Genomic DNA, 21,837 nt, shown 5'->3' on the forward strand with positions numbered 1-21,837 from the left:
TTGTATATATGTTAATCCTAGTAGTTTATTGCTTTTAATTGTGACATTAAATAGATAACGTCCTCCGCTAGGAATAAGGCACAACCAGGTACCTCCAAACACCTAAACACATATTTGTTTATAACAAGAACACACAATTAATGTGTCCTATGGCAAGTCACCTATGATTAAAAGTTAAGTGACATTTTATTCCTTACGCTTAAGTGGTATTGACAGCGACGATCTGCCACAGTTTTCTTTTCTTTTAATCATCTCTCATGATCTTAACCTCGAAAGGAATATTTCTTCACGACATATATCTATTAGTCGTTTTCACGGCATTATTACGTGACAAGTAATTACCAATTTGCGGAATATTTAATTACTACTGATGACGTAACAAGACAGGCGAGATCATTATGGTGTAGACGTGGAGCATTATGTCTATGAATATGATAGTAATAGAAGCGTATCAGGTTTTAAATATTCATCAGATCATATTCTAGTTTAAAGACGTTTCGACAGCTGGCGGAGACGTCGCGATTTTAAATGAGATATTGTTTTGAGCTTTGCACGTACTATAAAAAGTCCCACTATCTTCCGGAATACCATACAAGGTCTGACTGTGGTGGTTGTTGGCTCATTCGGGGAGAGCGTCAGAATAGCACGTTCCTGAAGTAGGAGTTCTTTTGTTTGAAGTTCTACGGAACAGGAAATAGTAGCATGGATACGCCAACAATGTTTTTATGCACATTCCTTCTGATGATGATTGTTTCAAGTAAGTTTCTAAACAAATAGGGCTATTTCGTTTATGATTTACTTTTGATGATTTAATATACTTCATTGACGCAAAGTAAGGTTGCAATATCAACGAGGCGACATATATTAGACGTTTGTAAATAATATCTGTAGCCTACCTTATTGACTCGTAGTATTTTATTGACAACCATTAAGGCGACATAAAGCAATGATTTACAGAAAGATAGCATACACCATTGACTCATAGTAAAGTTGTTTATTTCATAAACACACAGTAATGTAGATGCATTATCGTCTCACAGTAAGACATATTTGTAACGTATTTCGTCGAATTGTAGTATTTTATCGACACTCATTACGGCAACAAATATTATTTATTCATAGTAAAGTAGTATGCTTATCTAATTGACTCACATTATTGTAGTATCATCGACTCAGGAAAGCTAGCTTATATCATTGACAGGTATAAATACGTCGAGCATATCCCGTTGATTCGTAATATTTGAATATTTCTCACAAATCATTGACTCACTGTATGGTAGCAAACATCCTTGACTTACAGTAAGGCATCAAATATAAATGACTCATCGTAAAGTAGCAAAACAAGAAACAAGTTATTTCAAAGGATGTTAATTGAACATTCCGATATAATTTGAAATATTTTGTATAAGGTATATGCCTTGCTGGGTTACATTGATAACTCTACATAGCAAAAATATGCTTCCCTACATTAAGCATATCTAATTCAAACTTGTTTCCAATTTGCATTCGTAATTTCTATGGCTGGTGATTGCGTTGATATAACTTTGATAAGAGAACGTGCATGGACTGAAAAAACTTAGACACAAATGTAATGTTGTTGTATTCATAATATCTTTTGATTCACAGAAATTTACAGCAATCATTTAAAATGCTGTTCTTTACTAGATACAAAAATGCATCGTTTGTTTAAGGTATAGTTGCTTTATAATGATGTTCTAGAAAATGTAGTTTTTTAATTATTATATTTATTGTACATTTATGAAGAAAATATAAACTGGTGTGTAATATTTGCTGATTAAATAATAACTTTATTAAACGCAATGTTTTGAGGGCCGCAATGGCTGATTGGTTCAGTCGTCTGACCTTCTACAATTACTAGCCCATAACCCCTAGGGGCTTTAAAGCACAAACGAACGAAAACACTATTTTTGAATATGTAAGGCTGCAGTGTTAATAATACAAACATGTATGTTTAAAGGTGTCACGGCGTTATCCCCGATGGCGCAGAGCATGAATGCAGAAATCATGTCAGACTACATGGACCTACAAAGAAAGGTTATGAGATATAGGATGTTTCAGTCTTCAATGGGAGGACCGAATGGTGGGAATACTGTTCTTCCTGCTGGAATACAAAATCTCCTCGCCTCTTTTGGAGGAATGGTTCCATCAGAGATGTCATCTGTCCAAACATCGGTAAATAGTGGGTCACAGACAGGTAACTTTATGCCAGAAGTAGCACCAACACTTCAAAACATTGGACTAAAAAATCCACAACCTGCAACAAAAACAGCAAACGCAAAGACATCATCAAAAAAGAGCAGTTTAAAATCAAAAAGTGGTAAAGTTACACATCCCAGCAATGCAGCTCAGACACCAAAGCAGTCATCAAGTAAACAAACCCCAGTGACAGATATGGTGAGTAATGTACCAACGGCTATAGGCTCTACTCTGGAACAAAATCCAATGATTGGGCTCGAAATGGCCGCTTTGATGAATGCAGGATCGATGATGAATACTGCAGGAGGATCAATGTTTGACCAAGGACAGACATCAAATCCAAGTAATCCTACCCTAAAGGGAGTTCCGCAGATGGCATCATCAGGAATGAACAATGGTCAAGCTGGTATGTCGTTGCCACAAGCAAATCTTGGACAGATGTTAATACAACACAACTTATGCTCCGAGACGCCGTCCAAGTTGAGACAGATGTGTATGACGAATAAGGACTGCTCTCACAAAATGCAATGTTTTACTGGGAGATGCTGCGCTAAAAACCTCGACCATGCAGAAATTCTTGGTAAATATTACTTTCACTACTTTCCTAAGTTTGATTTAATGTATGTTTTGTATAAAAAGACAAATTATGATGTAGTAAGCCGTAAACGATAAATTTTGGTTACTTGTATAGATTCAATGTTGCGACGGTAAGGAATATTTGAATCCTGTTAAACCAGGTCCATTGAAGAGCTGTGGAGATCACACGTACCATATACATAACGTTAAGAACAGAGTTTTGACATCAATTACTGCTAGAAAATATCATTTCAGAACCTTACCTACATCCCTGGGCAAAATAGCCTACACCCCATTGGCTCCTCTATAGACTCTCACTGCAGTTCGAAGTTGTGTGTTATGAGATGGTTTAAGATAATTCATTTAAGGATCCAACAGCGAACTACCAAAATAAAGCATTTCAATATAAAATATGTACAGCATTTAAACAAAGAAAACACAACTAACATTGTGCTGATGTGTCCGTACCGCTAAATTTATATTTTGACTTTCAGACAACATGGTTGAACATTTGGAGAGACAACGTGCCCGTCAAGCGTGGATGAGACTATGACACCGTGGCAGATGAATCAGCGACTGTGTCATGGTGACATTTGATAAATTATTCCATTCCTAATTTATTCATTATGTGGGATATTTTGTATACACAATGCCTAATGCTTAAACAGTAATATAGATAGTGTACCTGCTGTAGTTTGCTTAACTTAACTGCTTGTGTAACTATGGATAATTTTGTATCTAAAATATTTCCTCTGAGAGTGGACCCACAAAAAAGACGTTCACTTTCTGTCGTACAGTGCCAAGATGCCATATGTTTGAATAAGTACGTCAACTATTGATACAATTCAAAGTTTTATAATGATTTTAATTAAAATGTTACAATTTATAATCTTCTTGTATTATTTCCTGTTGGATCAAATGTAGGGGCAGTGGTGGCCAAGTGGTTAAGGCGACTGACAATTTGCTAACACTAGCCATAGGTCATAATTAGAAGATAGACCAATGAAGTAACGCCCGGTGTGTTACCCAGTCAAGGGTTAGGAAACGGTTTGGTTTAGTATAGTTTAACGTCTTATCGACAGCTATAGTCATTTAAGGACGACCTCCCCTGTGTGCAAGATGCATGCGTGTAGTGTATGCCTGTGTTTTGGGAGGATGATATATGTTCGTGCTTGTCTCCTTATGATAGCACGGAACTGATGCCGACTTTATAGTGCAAACTCAATGAAACTGCCGAAGACACCCAGCAGGACACCCCACCCGGTCACATTATACTGACATCGGGCGAACCTGTCGTGTCACTCCTAAATTGCTGAGCGTTAAGCAGGAGTAGAAACTACCATTTTTACGGACTCTGGTATGTCTCGGCCAGGGGACAGAACTCAAAGCCTTCCTCACAGGGGCGAACGCTCAACTAAAGGCCAAAAGTGAGGCATTGTCAAGGGAGACATTAGAAAGAGGAAAGTTGTTTAGAAAGAAGAGAAAAGATAATATCATAAATTTAGTCGCCTCTTACGATCATGCAATGGGGGCAGCAGGTACAATTATTACGCCCTACCTGCAGGGACTGTTAGGAAACGGTGTCAAGGCACATCAGCCATTTTAGTTGGCTTGGATCGATTCTGATTTTGATTTCACATACATGCTGTCGTGTTCCATCTGAAGCTCACTTCAGTAGCATGTGTCAAGGACTCGTGAAATAGATGCAGTCAAAGTGATAACATCACGTGGAAAGGGGCGGCATGGATTCAAGACTACAACAGCATTACTCAAATATCTATCAGTTTGCAGAAACGACAAATATGTTTAATATCGAGTGTTAAATATAAGAAGCTGGATTTGAGACGTCTCTAATACATTGGTATCTTTATACTTCAAAAATATAGTTAGCATGATAAAAATGCGAGTAGCTATTGTAACGAGAAATTTTGCATACAATAGAATTGAACAGTTTACAAAATATGACAAAGTAGTTTGAAACGAGTATTAAAATCTTTGTTGGTAACACTAATTGTTTTTTGCAAAAACGTTACACATCCTCCTACAATACAATCAAACAATTGCTGCTATAATAAAGATAAAACATATTTTTGTATTAAATCAAAACATTTTTGGACAACCATTTGTTTCATTCTGGTGCTTTCTGGAAAATGTTTAATGAAGAAATTATAGAAAAACAAATAAAGACTCTGTATCTCGAAAAGAAGTTATAGTAATTAGAATGATACCGATACATTTCTTTTTAAGTAATCATCGTAATTAGATAACACATCGTTCAATATTCAAACGTGTACATTACATACATAATATTACAAAGGGATTAAATAACCAATGCCGGCAATGTAAACAACTTTAACACCCATGCAATTTATCAGAAATATCGTCTGTTACAATGCACTGATCAACAGGAGTTCGTTACAAATGTCTGAAATACACATATTCTGTAGACCTACTGACACATATGTTACAGACCTACTGATATGAGTCACAGCACACATAAACATTTCGGATATTTGTAGCGAAATTGTGCTCCGTCGCAAGAGCACTCACTTCAAACTCTATCAGTATCACGCGTCTCGCAGCCACAGTTTCCTCAGCTTTTGACGACATGTCAAATAACGAGGCTTTTGTAGAATCTACCGACTGTAGTCTGATTCCCATACAATCAACAAATACATTCACGCCTGGATTCTTCACAAAACTTTTCTCTCTGCTCATTTAACTTCCAAAAATAATTCCCTCGTGGAGGTCAAGGTCGGATTCACGGTGTTCACTGTATTTATCCATGGGCGAAATTTGTTCCGGGGAAAAAACGAAACAATTTCAAATCTAACTATCAGCTCAGATTTATATTGATAAACTTAAATCACCCTATAAACATTTCATACGCAATTGCATTGATACTGAATTGTGGAATAAATTGAAGTGTTGGTTAAAACTTCAAAGTCCGACTTTGTTTGTCAATCAGCAAGCGGCAACACGCTGTTCCGACTATTTAACGAATTTATGTGGACTGTCGATAAGGCGGGATTTTTTTATTTTAAATATAAATTGTAATTTAAAAAAGAACATAATAGGCAGAGAAAACTTAAATATAAGTATTGAACTGTTTTTGTTTGGTATTTATGACTTATTTGAATGGCACCGCTTTGCTAGCAAACAAATCATAATGCGCTAGCGTGCATTATGTTGTTTGGTTGCAAAGTTGTGTCATTTAAATAGATCATAAATACCATACAAGAACAGTTCAATGCTTAAACATTTTCAAACATACACTATATCAAGTCATATGCTTTTACATTTCTATGCTGTACATAAGTGTTAATAAGCATTTAAATCCTTAAGTTCTCTTTCTGTTTTGATGGCGAGAAATTTGCATACACATGTTAAACAGTGCCTATTATATTTAACAGGTGCGATCGACTTTAAAATTGCCTTGTAATGTCACAGCAATTTACAGGAACGTTAGCCACGCTGTGATTAAACTTAAAAAAATAGATACAATATTCGAAAACTGATTTACCTTACATCATACAACTTTTGCACCCCTCTAGACTCGTTAGCGGAGTTAAGTCTAAAAACTGGAAATTCAACAAATCCAACCCACAGTTACAGTAAAAACAGAAGGGAAGATGAATAAACAAGAGGCCCAGGGGCCTTAACGGTCACCCGTGTTCTGATATATTTATACAGAGAGTTGATTTTTGTTTTTAAAACAAGAACAGAAGTTTTATTCAAAGCGACCTAAAACAACCTTATTCAATATCTAGCATACAGATTAAAGACTGATAAGTATTAGAATTTAGCACCTCTGTTTCTAAACAAGGAAAATGAAAACAAAAAATAGCACACTGTTCAAAATGAAAATGTTCAAAGTATCAAACTGTCAACTCAGGGTTATAATTACAATCAAGTTATCAACATGCAATATTCATTATCATTTGCCATAATAAATTTTACCCCCCCCCCCTCTCCCCAGGGGAAAACGTGAGACCCTAGGGTCATAAAATTCACAATTGTGGTAGAGCACCTTAAAACCCTTCCATCTATGAAGAGTATTTGATTCTACCATATCTGGGTCTTGAGAAGAAGATTTTGAAATTTCAGTCAATTCAACCCTTTTCGGCCCCACCCATCAGCCCTTTGGGGTCAGTCAGGGCTAACATGTGCATACCATCAAACTGCTTTTCAATACTGATAATGCTAACCAAAATTGAATTACTCCCAATGGAAATTAAACAAATGTTAGTCCAAAATGTGATTTCCCTATATAAAATATAGTAAAGTTTACCCACTCGCCAGGGGAAAACTTCAGACCCCAGGTTCAAGAAATTCACAATTTTGGTAAAGCACTTTTAGACCCTTCCATCTATGAAGAGTATTTGATTCTACCATATCTGGGTTTTGAGAAGAAGATTTTGAAATTTTAGTCAATTTGATCATTTTTTGCCCCGCCACTCAGGCCCCTGGAGGCTGAGGACCAAATCTTTGACCATGGAAGGTTTCTGCATAATTTCATTGAAATTGGTTCAGGGGTTTTGGAGCAGAAGTCGAAAATGTAAATCGGACGACGGACGACGACGGATAAAAGGTGATCACAATAAGTCACTTGAGACTTTGTCTCAGGTGACTTAACAACTCTTTTATACAAATCAAATACTTTGAAAAGTACTTGTTAATGTATGTATGGAATAAACCATTACTCAGGAAAGATTACTGTGGCTATATACGACGAACCTTAGGTACTATGAAATCCATCGGCAAAGTCTACCAACTTGCATCCTGAAAGACGAACGTTACACACACTACTCTTGATTGCGCAATTTGGCAACACATAATGTGCGCCTAAAGTGAATAACAAGGCGCCCTAGAGCTGATTCGTCGTTCAAAGAATCATCGATGACATTAATAACAAACAAATCTCAGCTTGGTAGTACATACATTAAGCAATTGCGTTGCGTGTAGAGCGGTTTCATTTTTTCCATTGAACACATTTCAAAAGTTGAATTTTGTGTGAATGACACTTATCAATAAATGTAATATTAACAGGCCCAAATATAAGGACATTACATGAAACTTTAATTACATCAAGAACTTTCAGCCATCCGATTTTACTATTATTTACAAATTAAGTATACAATTATTCCTTTTCTGATGATTTACCAATGAGTTACCAATACAACTTTTTATTTTTATTTTGGTGACTATTTCTTAAAAAAACAAGTTTAACACTATTTCGCTTTTATCCAACGAACTTTTTTTATTCACAATGAAGTCAATTCGGAAAACGGCCTTTTTCATTGATTACTGTCTTAACTACAGTTTTATAATTATTACCTTTAAATAATCATGCTTTTGGAACATATATTGGTTAATATAACGCTATTTTTATTTGTTTAACAAATTAATCATAATTATCAAAAAAGACCAAGTGTACCTTTTGAAGAAGACCCGATAGGCCTAGGTTCATTCTATCTGAGACGTAGTAGAGTGCAACAAAGTGTTCGAAAATAAATGGCATGAACTTATTCACAATTAAAGTTGAATAGGCCTATTTGTTGAAGCACTATAACAATATCTTCTTTAGAATTGAAAAGCCTAGAGTCGTGATAGTTTGCTTGCTGCTTCATCTCAACTGAATTATATTTGTTTCGTCATATTTTCACATAAGGATACGACCTTCTTATCGATATGAGTAACAAACTTTGATTGTATGAACGCATTTTTGTGTTATCTGCGTAACGTTATCTTCTGCCGTTTAATGCGGAAGTGGATTCCATAGAACAAAAATATCGAATTTTAAAAGAAAAAGGGGAAATCATAAATACATGTATCGACATAGATACATACATAATACAATATTAGATGTATATTCTTATCAGCGGAAGATATACTTGTTTGTCACCTTTGGACAACTGACACCTCTGGCCAATTAGTTAAATCCCCTCTTCTTATTCATTTGAAGGCTACACAATAACATTTCGTATTATAAATTCAATTTATATTAAATGGTGCCGTTTGTCATATGCCGCATCAAAATTTGATAAAATACTGCTGTTGATATCCCTTCTTTTTCATTAAAAGCATATTTCGATTTGAACTCTCCAAGCGTATTTAATATTAAATATCACATTATTCATAAAGGGAATTTTAAATACAAAATGTCAGTAAAATGTATATAATTAACCTATAATATTTCAAAAAAACGGCAATAAATAATGGAAACCCTTCAGTCAAAAGGTTAAATTTCAACTGCTTCATGTTTCCAATTTGCAATTATTAAACGGAAGTATTCCCATAACTTAGATGATACTACCAGCTCTGCCGGAATGTAACTGATACTGGCTTGTCTCTGTTTCGGGGTCTGGGATACTAGCATTCCCGAAACCTGTTCACAAATTGTAACTGTGGGACGAGCGACGCAGCCTTACTCGGCAATGACAACACAATAGTACACTCTATACAGTATATACATATTTATTTACACTATTTATAAATATAATGTACAACACAGATTAATATAATACATACTCACTCACACTCACAACACACAAATAAAAACAGTCTAAAGGAAATGTTCTGTCAAATCCAGATCCTCTTCTGTAAACTATCCTAAACTCCTCTGGAACTAGAACAAAGTCTACCTCACACCAGCCATGAGTTAGGGTTGGCTATCCCACTGGACAGCGTCAAAACATGCAAGTGTTTACACACGTCCACCATCTAGAAAGGTGGCACAATCTACTGGCACTGTAGACAAATTGGGTGGTCTTACACAATAGACCATCGACTTCAGTGGAAGTTCTCCTCTATGCAAAGAAACCGCTGGCTATCTTAGGATATGTCGTACCGCCGCTGTATCAAACCCAAATGACCATATCATGGTCAGATGTGTCTCGTGTGTCGGCTGGTCTGTTCAACAGATGATCCGCCAGATAATCCCAGGGTAGAAAGCTGGCAAAAGATGGAAAATATGACAGAAGATGACGAAAATCCATATAAATTCCCGTAATTTGAATGTCACTTCACATATTTTAACTTCACATTTATTTCACCCACGCGCTTCCATACTTTTATAATTCTCACAAACCGACATTTCGAATACCTAAAAGGATATTGATATTTAGAATAATTACGTAACTAAGATCACAAAGAATACACTAAATGCTGATAACATAGTAAGCGAAATGTTAGCAAACTAGCAATTAAGAATTCGTGCGGGTCCACAGCATGCAATCACCTAACATGTCACCTATGGGGCTCCGTACCTACATATAATGCATACGCACACATAATGTAATGTACAATAACATCTAAGTTTCTGATAATTTACACACAAGTAACACACAATTATCTTCTTCATACAGCCAATATATACCGATTATTACAATTATAACACGTGTAAAATGGTTTATAGACGAAATGCACACATAAACAACTCAGTCACGCATGAGTGGACCGCACCACCTAAGAATGCTTGACCGGTCTCCATCAGGTAAATTACACAATTCAAGCGGACCGAATACACGGGACATCAACAAACATGGGTTAAACACTTACCACAGTCAGCTTTCTGTGCTTTGTTCATGGAGCGGCATATGAAAGTATATAATATTGTCTGTTCTCCATGTGAACATGCAATACCGCCATGTTTCAAAGTTTCTTCCCCCGGTACCTCTCGCGTGTTTTCGAACATACTTATCTTACCGCTTTCTAGGTAGCGTTCCACCAAATAACACACGTACACAAACATTACATACAAAACATCACAAAATACCTACCACCTGTATATATACATATGCGAGCGTGACACACATATACTTTTTTTCTATATCTCAAATCTCTCCCCCGAATATTATTCTGAAGACAATAGATTTTTAAATCTCTTTATATTACTACTGTTTCTTTGGGGGAAAAAAACATACCATATGCACACGTGATTTTGAAAGTACTAGTTCACTTGTATATTGGCATGGTATGACTAGCTCTATGAACCTGTCATCGCGACTACATGCTGTAGAATGTAGAATAGAAATACTTTCTTCAAGAAAGATGTTCGTCTTTGAAAGTATAAGGTTTTAATATGATCACCCAATTACAGACTTATTTCTTTACGAGACAACACGGTTGTAATATAACACTAACAGTGTTAAGGATAACATAAATATCTAGATAGTTGATCAGATGATACAATGTACCTTGTTATCACAACACTGGTAACATGGAGGTTCATATTAATGTAACTATATCATAATAATAAAGGGTTTGCACGTACCTCTAATTCTGTTTCGACAAGTGGTATTTCACATTATAATTACAATTCATTATAGTTCATATATATTACACATGCATATTAAATATAAGATAAAATACAGATTTTCACATTGTTGGTATGTAACATCAACAATGAGTCATAGAAGGACAAAACAGCTGATCGTACAGTTTAATTCACTCTTTACATGCTGCATATATACCAAAATTATAAATAAAACAGCATTACTGTGTTAAGGTTTTACGGTCATCCTTCTGCAAAATGTGACGTCACTGATAAGTGAGAAACAATTTTGAAACTTACCTGTGTGGCTAAAGTAGCACGTACATTTTATTATAAAAAAAAATTGGTGTACGTGACAAGTTTCGTGTCCGTCACAAATGCTTATTTACTTTGCAATAATTAATAACCACCACTTAATGGTTATGCTAATTGTTTCTAATAAATGTCATGATTATTAAATGTGATCGTTAATAACTAATTGCCAAAGTGATATGCTTATAACACTATTATGTTAGAAGGGTGATTGGGTGGTGCAGTGGATAGCGCACTTGCCTTTCAACAGGGCGGCCGGGGTTCGATTTCCCGATCGGACGTGAAAGGGTTGGGGGCACCTGCCTGACCACGTGAGTTTTCTCCAGGTACTCCGGTTTCCTCCTACACTAAGACCCCCACGCGCTAACATCCGGGCCAACAAGAGTGATTAGTATAAGCTGAAATAATTGTTGTTAAATAAATAAAGTTTCTATTTGAAAAAATAAAAATAAAAAATAACACTATGTATCCTTTTATATTTGACAGTACGAGTTTGCCCTATACGTTCCAGGTTAACTGTGGTGTACAGATAATGTTATCCGTTTGGGTGACATGCTCCTGTGTCCTGATACTGGCACTGCAGTTCGATAAATTTTATAGTCGTTGATTGGTCCAATCACCTGCTGACATTCGTATGTGGTATACATATGACATAGCTGTAGAGGTGACGTTAACTCCGAATTAAACCACACATGTGTTGGCCGAAGTTGTGGCCAGGGTCCGTACTCATTAAACCACACATGTGTTGGCCGTAGTTGGGGCCAGGGTCCGTACTCATTACACCACACCTGTGTTGGCCGTAGTTGTGGCAAGGGTCCGTACTCATTAAAGCACACATGTGTTGGCCGAAGTTGTGGCCAGGGTCCGTACTCATTAAACCACACATGTGTTGGCCGTAGACGTGGCCAGGGTCCGTACTCATTAAACTGTTTTCATGCTTAAGCATGAATTTTGTGCTCGACCTGACTTTCTTGTAACTCCCTTATTTCATGTAACACGGTCAAACAGTTAAGTGTAACAATGAAATTCGACATAAAGTCTCTCCAGATTTCTTACATAACATTGACAAAATAGGATTTTTTTTTATTAATTTACCACTGGCACACGAAGTTGGGTTTGAGCACAGAATCACGGGCCCTGATTTGTTTTGAACAAATTAGGTTTCATCAGTTTTAAGTAACGTTTATACACAAGCCATTAGAATATTAGCCTAACCTTACCAGAAACAAGACTCTACTACCTAACACTTTATTTATTCACGAGAATTTATTCCAATGACACGAAAGAACCGTTATGCCAACATATGATTTTGAAAATTGCCTTAAATATGAAATAATGTTCAACGCATTACAGTTGATAATTAACATGAAGATATTTCCGTCCCAAGTTTATAACCAAAACAGAATCTTTCTTTTATTAAAGTTAACATATATGTATTCGTTGGATGACTGTCCTATTTAAATACGTGATATTGAAACCGAACCGTTGGACGTCAGCTTTTCCTAAATTCATATAAGGTATTTCAGTACCTTTAGTAGTTAATATCATCTATCGTGTCAATACATATACCACATGGGGTGCAGCAAAATGCTTACTCTGCTGAAATACCTGATTCCGCCTTTGCTTTTCTTACTGGTGTTCTTGATGTGTTTCACCTGTTGTGGTATCAGTTTGACGCGTAGTATCTTTATGTATCGAGAGTAGATAATGATTTTACCCTTTAGTGATAACGCTATGGTATGTTGCTCTTTGTTTTCACAGAGGCTGGAGCCGTGTATAAACTGTCTCGTAAGGGGAAAAGTTAATCATGATTATAATAAATTAAACATGCAAATACAATAAGAGTCACCTGGTGCAATCGGCAATATGTAAACTGTAAACAATATGTAACGGGATATAGAATTGTATGGCACATTTCCCCTTTTCACTCTTTATTTTAAATATTTAAGACATATAATCCCTTTCATCTTTCGAATCATTGCTGGGACCGGAATGAAATGAACGAAGGGACTGACCGTAGATATATATATTAAATATATGTTCTTTGGTTGGTTTTAACATTGACTTACTGCCTTATGAAATAGGTTGTTCTTCATTTCGTATTATAGTATGTTTTTTTTTTTTAAATGACATCGCCTTGTTGTATTAGAAATTGCAATTAGCATAATAAATGTTTACATATATGCTAATGACTGCTACGTGACGTTATAGAAAACCACATTTCGTGATTACAAATTATCAACTTCTCACGATAATACGGTTAACCTATAACGTATATATTTTCAGCACTTCAAACGTGTTTTCCTGTTGGTGAAAGTGATGCAATGCATAACCAATATCAGACAACACCACTTTAATTTGAATTTATAAAACAAATCAACTAAAGGAAGTTAATTTCATGTCATTCAAGGATCGGAGGATGTGATCATTAAAAATTAAGATCCTCGTAAAGAAAAAGGGTGTTGATATGTCGATAGCGATAACGATGTCCAGTTTAACGAGAAACATACCATATCATTGACATCGTCAGCACGTCAACACACAGCTGTCAAACACGTTTATGTTATAGTGAAACATGTGTTTGCATGCCTATCAATAATCACAAATCCGTTAGGTATTTGACAACTGTGTTGTTTAATCACGTTACACATGAACGTGTATGAGATGTGTTTAATGTTATTAATGAGGTCACGTTCTGTTTCCAGTTTGATATACTAACTTTATGTATCAGACATCGATCTTCCTAATGCTACCTTTGATCCAAACTTGCACCAGTAAAGACATAGTCTCTCATAAATCATCTTAACCGAAAGTTAACAACGTACTTACCTACAAAATGTTTAGTATGAAAAAAACATTTCAAAGCATTATTTTCACATTGTTTGGATTCAGATTAATTACCAATGTTATATAATAGACGTGATGCTTAGATATGTTTTTGTTTCATGGTGAATAAATACTGTCACGAAATTATCGGTTTCACGTGATGATGTCCTGTAATGCAATATGTCAAAATGATATTGAATTGTGGTTCCATTCCAAGTTATATACGAAAATGGTTTCATGACAACATCAAATATTTTGCTATGTTTCTAACAATATAACTTACATCGACAAACAGCATAAGAGCATACTCCAAACATATATTCTAATGCTTTCTATATACTAGAGTGACATTGTGTGGGTGTGTGAGTACACAGTCTTAATAACTTAGACACGGATGTTTACGAAATTGTGAATATTTATGAGATCATCGTCAAAGGTGGAGACGTTTCGACAGCTGGCAGAGACGTCGCGATTCTAAATTAGATCATGCTTTTAACCATCGTGTACACTATAAAATGTCGCTGACCTCAGGTTTAGCTCACAAGGACAAACAATTCTGCTGGTGATGCAATGAGAACAGATTATTTAGCGACCTCCTCAAACTCATATTCCCATTTGTATCTTGTCTGTGATAGTTAATGAACATGGATGTGCCATTTCTCGTTTCACTTTTGGTAGCGATGCATGTTTGCGGTAAGTATTGCAAAATCCTTTTTAATACCGTCATAATACATAATTACTTCATGTTTCCTTGTTTCATTAACAAAATGATTGAGGATTTCATATTAACAATGTTAAATCTTATTCTAGCATGATTTTATCTATTTACATTTCAGAATAATTAGGCGTAGTATTTATTCCTCTAATACTTGAAAGGATTGCAGACAGATCCTGCAAACATTTTGCAAATATTGATTGTGGATTCGAACTGTGAACTGATTGTTAATATATTGAAAAATAGATAAATGTTTTAAAGATTGACAAATATGGGATTTTTTTATTATACGTTATAGTCCTGATCACACTATCATATCAAAAGTGATACATGTTTGGTTCAAAAATACTAGCAAATATCATATTCATATTTTGTAGTGTGCAATATAAAACAATAGGAGGGGACTTTAGTTCTAGGATTAAGGGTAATATAAGTGTGTAAAGGAAAATCAAATCGATCAGAGGCAAATTTATGATTTTGAGATTAAAAGTTATATTGTATTTAATGCTCCAAATGTCATTCTGCATATTTGTCCTGTTAACTAAATGATAAAGTAAAACAATGTTTGCATTATTGCTCTATATCGTTTTGTATCTATATTTTTAATTTTACCAGAAAAAAATCCACAAATACATATCACGTTCTATAAAAAAACATATCTGTTGCTGATGTAGGAATTAAAATATTAATCCTTAATTTTAATTTTTGTCACTATTTCCAGGTGTGATGGCAATGTCACCATTGATGCAGGATATGAACGCAGATATTATGAGAGATATTACGAATCTTCGCAAAAAGATTAAGAACCACCAGAAAACATTGTCTGACAAAGGGAATGGAAGTGAGAGGAGTAGTATACTCCCTGCAGCAGAGATTGGGATACGAGAGTTCTTCCCTTCTTCTGAAGGTATACTCCCAGTGGATACACAAGAATCTGGGAAGAGGAAATCTCAAACATCAATAACAAGTGCATCAAAGACTAATGTCAATATACCAGAGGTACCAAACACACTTAAAAGTCCCGGTGTTTCGGATAAAGGTATATCTCCTATTGAGAAGAAATTGGAGAAACCAAAAACATCAACAAAACGGAAATTGAAAAAATCATCAAAAAAGAGTCCATCAACACAAACAACAGAAACAAAGAGCAAAGATGCTTCCCCGATAAAAACAGCACAAGATCCATCGATCAAACAAGAAACTATCATAGGCGGTGTAACAGACGTCACAGTTACTACAAAGTCTGCGTCAAGGTCAACAAGACGGTCACGCAGGAAGTCGTCAAGCAAGAGGAAGTCTTCCAGAAGATCCAGAAGAAAGACCACACCAGCACCCGGAACAGCAACACAATCAACACTAACAACCGATATTCCTACAGAACCAACGGTAGCAAATGTCCAAACGACACCAACACCGAATGTAGTGCTGGAACCTACTCCAAAACGCTCAATACAGACTACGATGTCCCACATATTATCAGATGGTCCAATGGCAATATCATCCATATTAGCCCAGTTGTACCCGCAGATATTGGGATTGTTAGGTAGAGTTCGAAGTCAGAGACCATTGATGCACCCTAGCATGGCAGTATTGGTAAATGAAGGTCGTTTTTTCAATCCTTCTATCCCAGGACCAATTCTCGGTCAAGGTCATATAGCAAAACAGGCTGGCCCTAGTACGCAAGGATCTTTAAAGACCTCTTCGCCAAAATTAAAAACTGATCGTGCTGGTAAGACTTTCGCACAGCGAAGAGCTATGCAAATATACATGCAACAGGAATTGTGTTCCGACACGCCATCTAGGTTTATTAAGAGGTGTAGGACCACAAAGGATTGTCAACAGAAGATGGAGTGTTATTCGGGATACTGTTGCGCAAACAGTCATAGACATGCAGAAATGCTTGGTAAGTATTTGTTTTTTTGCCACAATATTGCCAAATCCGGTAACTTTAGTTATTAAAATTATTAAATCCATTTCATTAATGTTACGACACATTTCATTCATTAATACTCGTGTATAATTTGATTATAATACGTGTGTAAACATGTATTATATTCCATTAGACCATGCCTAGCTCAGCCTTTCCAAAACTTACCCTGATTCGCAAATGTAAAAAAGTGAACATTGTGTTCTTGTCATCGACGAATAATCTTAACTTTGTCCAGTTTGCAAACATGGAGGTATGTGCATCATGCGATTTATAAATCGTTGCCACATGCACAACGTACTAAACTGAAAGGACAGGACAATTGATTACGCGCCCAAAATTACAGACTTATTGATTGGATCATATAGTTCAGGTACTGAAATTGAAATAAAAGTAATATCATGTAGATGTTAATGTATTGAATAGTGTACAATGATTTAATGGCGGATTATGAAACTCGGGACACGAAAATATCACAAACAAATGAGGACAGGCCATATCGTCCTTTTTCCAAAATCTTCATCCTCGTTAACTATTTTAAAAAAGATATACGATTACAATAACTACATGTTTGTTTTCATATTTCAAATAAAACACATTTTCACGATTGAAATGTACATATGTAACAATGAAAAGGAAAATATTTATAAAACTTCAACATTTTAAGTATATGTTGTCTACATTGCAGATAACATGCCGGAATATATAGAAATACCTCGTCGACAGAGATGGTGGAGTTTGCGCAGAAGAGTCAACCATTAAAAACTTATCATGTAACAATATCATTCACTATTTAATTCCATATATAAGTAAATATATTCACATAGCGTTGTTTTTGTTGTTTCTACACCGATACAATTTATTCCTCTTTTCTTTGAATCGTATTGAACTTGTTATAGTCAAACACATTAATGAACTCTTTGAGACAACTGTTGCCTTGCCTAAGCTTTATAAGTAAGAAGGATGCAATTGCACATTATATAATAACAATAATCTTTAATTAACGCCGTGTACAATTGTCAACAACAAATATAAGCTCTTAAGAGCTTTTATTACGACGCCGCTAAGGAAACAAATGGTGTTTTATTGGACCTTAATTGACAGAACTGTACCATAAAAAGCAATCATGGATTATTATTTCAGCCTCTTGGATCAATTGAAAACTCTGCTACCTATAAATTCCTATTAATTTCATGGTTAAATGATAACCAAATCGTTATTTTTTTATGATGTTGCACAAATATTGTTTCGAGATTTTAACAGAGTTTGAAACTGAGAACGGTTACCATTGCTATCATTTTCCAAACTTTGATGATTTTCAGCATGTAATTCGGAATACTTTTATCATGTATTTTAATTCTTTTGACTTTAGATACCAATAATAACATCTAAATGGACGAATTGTCATACAGTGCAAGAAATGCTTACTAGGTTTAATTTTCTGCATCGATATACTGAATTTTGAATAGGTGCTTCTTTGTTTTGTATTCTTGGTGACTATTTGTTTTATTATATTTCAACCAAAACAAACATGAAAAGACGGAACCACGTACATCCATCGTTCGGTTTCCATAATTAGTTTGTGAACATCTGAATCATTTTGACCAACTAGTATTTATAGATATCATAACATAAGAACATTCATATCAGTCATCGATGATTATGTTGCAAAAGCAGAAATAAGTAAATGATCTTCATAACATTATGTTATGCTTTAAGAAATGTTTGTTTCCCATCCTAGACACTCCAGGGGTTAAGCTAATTGATTGGTCTCGGGTAAAACAAATATTGACCAATCGCTAGGCTGATACCTGTCCTTTGAAGATTACAGTGGGGCGACACCCGACTTCACAGAAAGTCATTTTTTACCGTCACGCGACCGACATATTTTTTTGATGGGCATCTAGGGATCAAACACAAGTCTGTTTGTGTCTTACAAAAGGTGGCGTACACTGAGCCTTCGATTTTTTCATGACATATTCCAGGTGTGCAGAGGCCGTACGTTAGCATATATAACACCTCGAGTATCGAAGATGGTCTATTTCCAAATCAAATCTTAAACTCAAACTGTTTTCCAACTTTGGATGTATCTGTGGACAGTATGAAACATTAAATTTACATGAAATCAAAAAATAAAAATGCAAATATATGTAAGGGCTTATACTTAATCAATGAGTAATATCAATATACTGTAATAATAATAAAGTATTTCCCCCAAAATATAGAAACTTCACTATTTATTGTTTTTCTACATCTGAAGGTGTGTAGTAACCTCGTGCTAAATTTGCATATTTAAATTACCCCGAAAATTGCGAACTTAACACTCTCACACATATCCATGTCATTCCCTCAATCGATAGACTGGTGTATTAACAGTTAATAGTTTTGTTGATAACATTCCACCAAAACGAACATGTCACATACGGTGTCATGGTTACTGAAAGGTTAAGTGGTATGTGTCACGAGACACGCCAGTAATAAAGAAGACAGTAATTGAAAGAAAAGACAGTACAGTTTGATACAAACATTAGTTTATGTGTCCCCAGTGAATACGTTGAGCAATTCTGATATATATTTAGACCAACATTTATACAGCTGGTGTTATGATTGACATGCATGGCATAGCCAGCATTTTTTCCCGTTTAGACAATATATTAAATGGGTACTGACCACGACGTATGACTTATATATAAAACATAATGATAAACAATATTTCACAAACCGTCCACCATATCAATAGCCTATCGTACATAGTAAAATATATTCAAATATGGAAATTAGTGTAACAATTCAAAAGGGGAACAGGGATAATATCATAACAAATTACGCATAAAATATATAAATTCAAGATGTTTGAATATAACCGCGACCAATTAGCAGTTCCTGTGTACCTGTAGAATGTCTACCAATCGGTGTCGTGTTCTGTGGATAGGTGTTTATCTGACCGATATTAAGCACGCATCCTCATTACCAGTTTCTGAAACAACAAGCGAAAAATGGACACGCGCTAGACCCGATAAGGCCAATGGCACCTCCATATACATTCATCTTTGTAATTTGTTAATAGCAGGAAAGTCGAGGCGTGTTCCTGTCACTCCAGTATGTCAAGCTGTCAATCATTTCGTGACTAATCACCAACGCATTGTCATCTTAACGCAGTAGATGTGAGAGGCTATTAACATAACACACCTGTCGTAAATTAATGAGTTGTCAGTGTTGACTATATAATTAGTGATATATTACTTCTACATACCAGTGCATAACGTACTATATATACAAGATGTTGTTATCGTCAAAACTAAGTATATTTACCTTGTTAGAATGTGTGGTTGAAATGGAAATATACGTTGTTATAATACCATCGTACACCAAAGTTTTGTCAACTTGATATCGTATTGTCCGTACTAAGTTTATTTGTATTAGATAAAATGCTCAACTCTGTTTTACCTTTAAGAGCAATACCGAAGGAAATATATTATCAATACACACCACTTTATAGTGAATTTATCGTGAATGGTATTTTCTCACCTGTATCAAAAAAGTGAATCACATTTTGTATTGTTATGTGAAAATAGAACACATCGTTAATCCAAGTTTTGTCAACTTAATATGGTAACATTTTATGGTTTATATTAGATAAAATGTTCAAATCTGATTTACCTGAAACAGGGTAACCAATAAAATATATTATCAATACACTATATGTATAGCGAATAGTCAGTAACACTTCTGATTTTTTTTAATAACATTCTGTTGAGTTATGTACAATATGACATGAGTATAGGATACTTAAACATGCAAGTGTTGTGACATTTAATATTTGGACACCTGAGACAAATGAAATCAGCCGTTTATAATAGGCTATGACTTAGTCAACTGCATACGGACAAAATGTAAAGTCGCGTATGCTACAAAACTAAACATGGGAGTGATCCGTTTATATTAGTATGTTCTCACATCATATATGGAAACAAACTGATGACGTTTCCGTTATTGGGGGTTACTGGTGTTTTATGTGAATTATTCAATGGAATTAATGCATTACATCTTTAACACGACTGTTCGTAGATAACTCTTGATGAATGTGAAGGTCGTGCAGAAAGATGTGATAAAATAATAATTTTGTGAAACTATTGTATTAAACCGGCGTAGGTAAAAAAAAAAAGGTTGACAACATTTACATATATAGTTTGATATTCCAATTCCGATTTGTCTGAAAACTTCATATAATTTATGAAACTTAATTATCATTTGAAGTAACTGTGGGTTTAAAAATATCTCATTAATTAGCACATTTGTGGTCATCATTGATAGACGGGCTTTAATTATAATAATAAATGACTTCTGCCAGCGCAAGATCGTATCATAAAACAGATTTGAAAACGATATCATTGTTCTGTGACAAGACACCAGTGTTTTAGCTTTAATTAAACTTATTTCGTCCGAGTTATTGAATACAAAGTACATTGTGTATGCAGGTTCATCACGTGCATGCGTTACATCGTGTACATACTAATCACCAACACAAGACGTTTTGAATGTATAAAATATTTATTGTGATAGCAATATATACAAAAAAACGACAACAAAGGCTTTGTGGTAGCGTCAATAAGAGCGGGAGCTCATGTCAATGTTGAACCCTGGTCAGACTTAACCTACGTATTATATATGCTGACATATGTACAAATCGCTGAAGCATACGACATCATCGCTCTCACAGGTAATTATATATAACCTCCCTCCTTATCGTACAGGTATGGTAATTGTCAGTGTCAACAACAATATATGGCTAGCGCGCGGCTGGTAGTAATACAGTTCAATTTTGAAGTGTGACGTTATTAAGGTCAAGAGACCCAGCACTCTGTATTATGATTTCAAAAATTGAATATTTGTTTTATTGGGCATATGACAATTATTTGATTTGGAGTCTTGCGGTTTTTTTAAGAAGAGCTTTGTGCTAAAAACTATCTATTCATTTTAACATATATC

General features: G+C 35.1%; 2 protein-coding genes across 2 annotated transcripts; both read left to right on the plus strand.

Annotated features, from left to right (window-relative positions):
• The first annotated feature begins 400 nt into the window (after positions 1-400).
• On the plus strand, positions 401-3,682 carry LOC110459483. The gene is made up of 3 exons (XM_021511763.1): positions 401-757; positions 1,979-2,797; positions 3,288-3,682. Exons 1-3 carry the CDS (start codon positions 703-705, stop codon positions 3,344-3,346), a joined length of 933 nt encoding a protein of 310 aa, XP_021367438.1. The 5' UTR covers positions 401-702; the 3' UTR covers positions 3,347-3,682.
• Positions 3,683-14,657: 10,975 nt separating this feature from the next.
• Positions 14,658-17,675, plus strand: LOC110459472. Its single transcript, XM_021511753.1, has 3 exons — positions 14,658-14,899; positions 15,643-16,824; positions 17,537-17,675. Exons 1-3 carry the CDS (start codon positions 14,845-14,847, stop codon positions 17,608-17,610), a joined length of 1,311 nt encoding a protein of 436 aa, XP_021367428.1. The 5' UTR covers positions 14,658-14,844; the 3' UTR covers positions 17,611-17,675.
• Positions 17,676-21,837: the final 4,162 nt, after the last annotated feature.

The sequence above is a fragment of the Mizuhopecten yessoensis genome, unplaced genomic scaffold (genome assembly GCF_002113885.1).
Source record: "Mizuhopecten yessoensis strain PY_sf001 unplaced genomic scaffold, ASM211388v2 scaffold10087, whole genome shotgun sequence".
NCBI lineage: Eukaryota > Metazoa > Mollusca > Bivalvia > Pectinida > Pectinidae > Mizuhopecten > Mizuhopecten yessoensis.

Coding starts and splice junctions, on each gene's coding strand:
- LOC110459483 (XM_021511763.1), top strand. CDS start 703: ATGGATACGCCAACAATGTTTTTATGCACATTCCTTCTGATGATGATT. Junction 758..1,978: donor TCTGATGATGATTGTTTCAA/GTAAGTTTCTAA, acceptor GTATGTTTAAAG/GTGTCACGGCGTTATCCCCG. Junction 2,798..3,287: donor CGACCATGCAGAAATTCTTG/GTAAATATTACT, acceptor TTTGACTTTCAG/ACAACATGGTTGAACATTTG.
- LOC110459472 (XM_021511753.1), top strand. CDS start 14,845: ATGAACATGGATGTGCCATTTCTCGTTTCACTTTTGGTAGCGATGCAT. Junction 14,900..15,642: donor GGTAGCGATGCATGTTTGCG/GTAAGTATTGCA, acceptor CACTATTTCCAG/GTGTGATGGCAATGTCACCA. Junction 16,825..17,536: donor TAGACATGCAGAAATGCTTG/GTAAGTATTTGT, acceptor TCTACATTGCAG/ATAACATGCCGGAATATATA.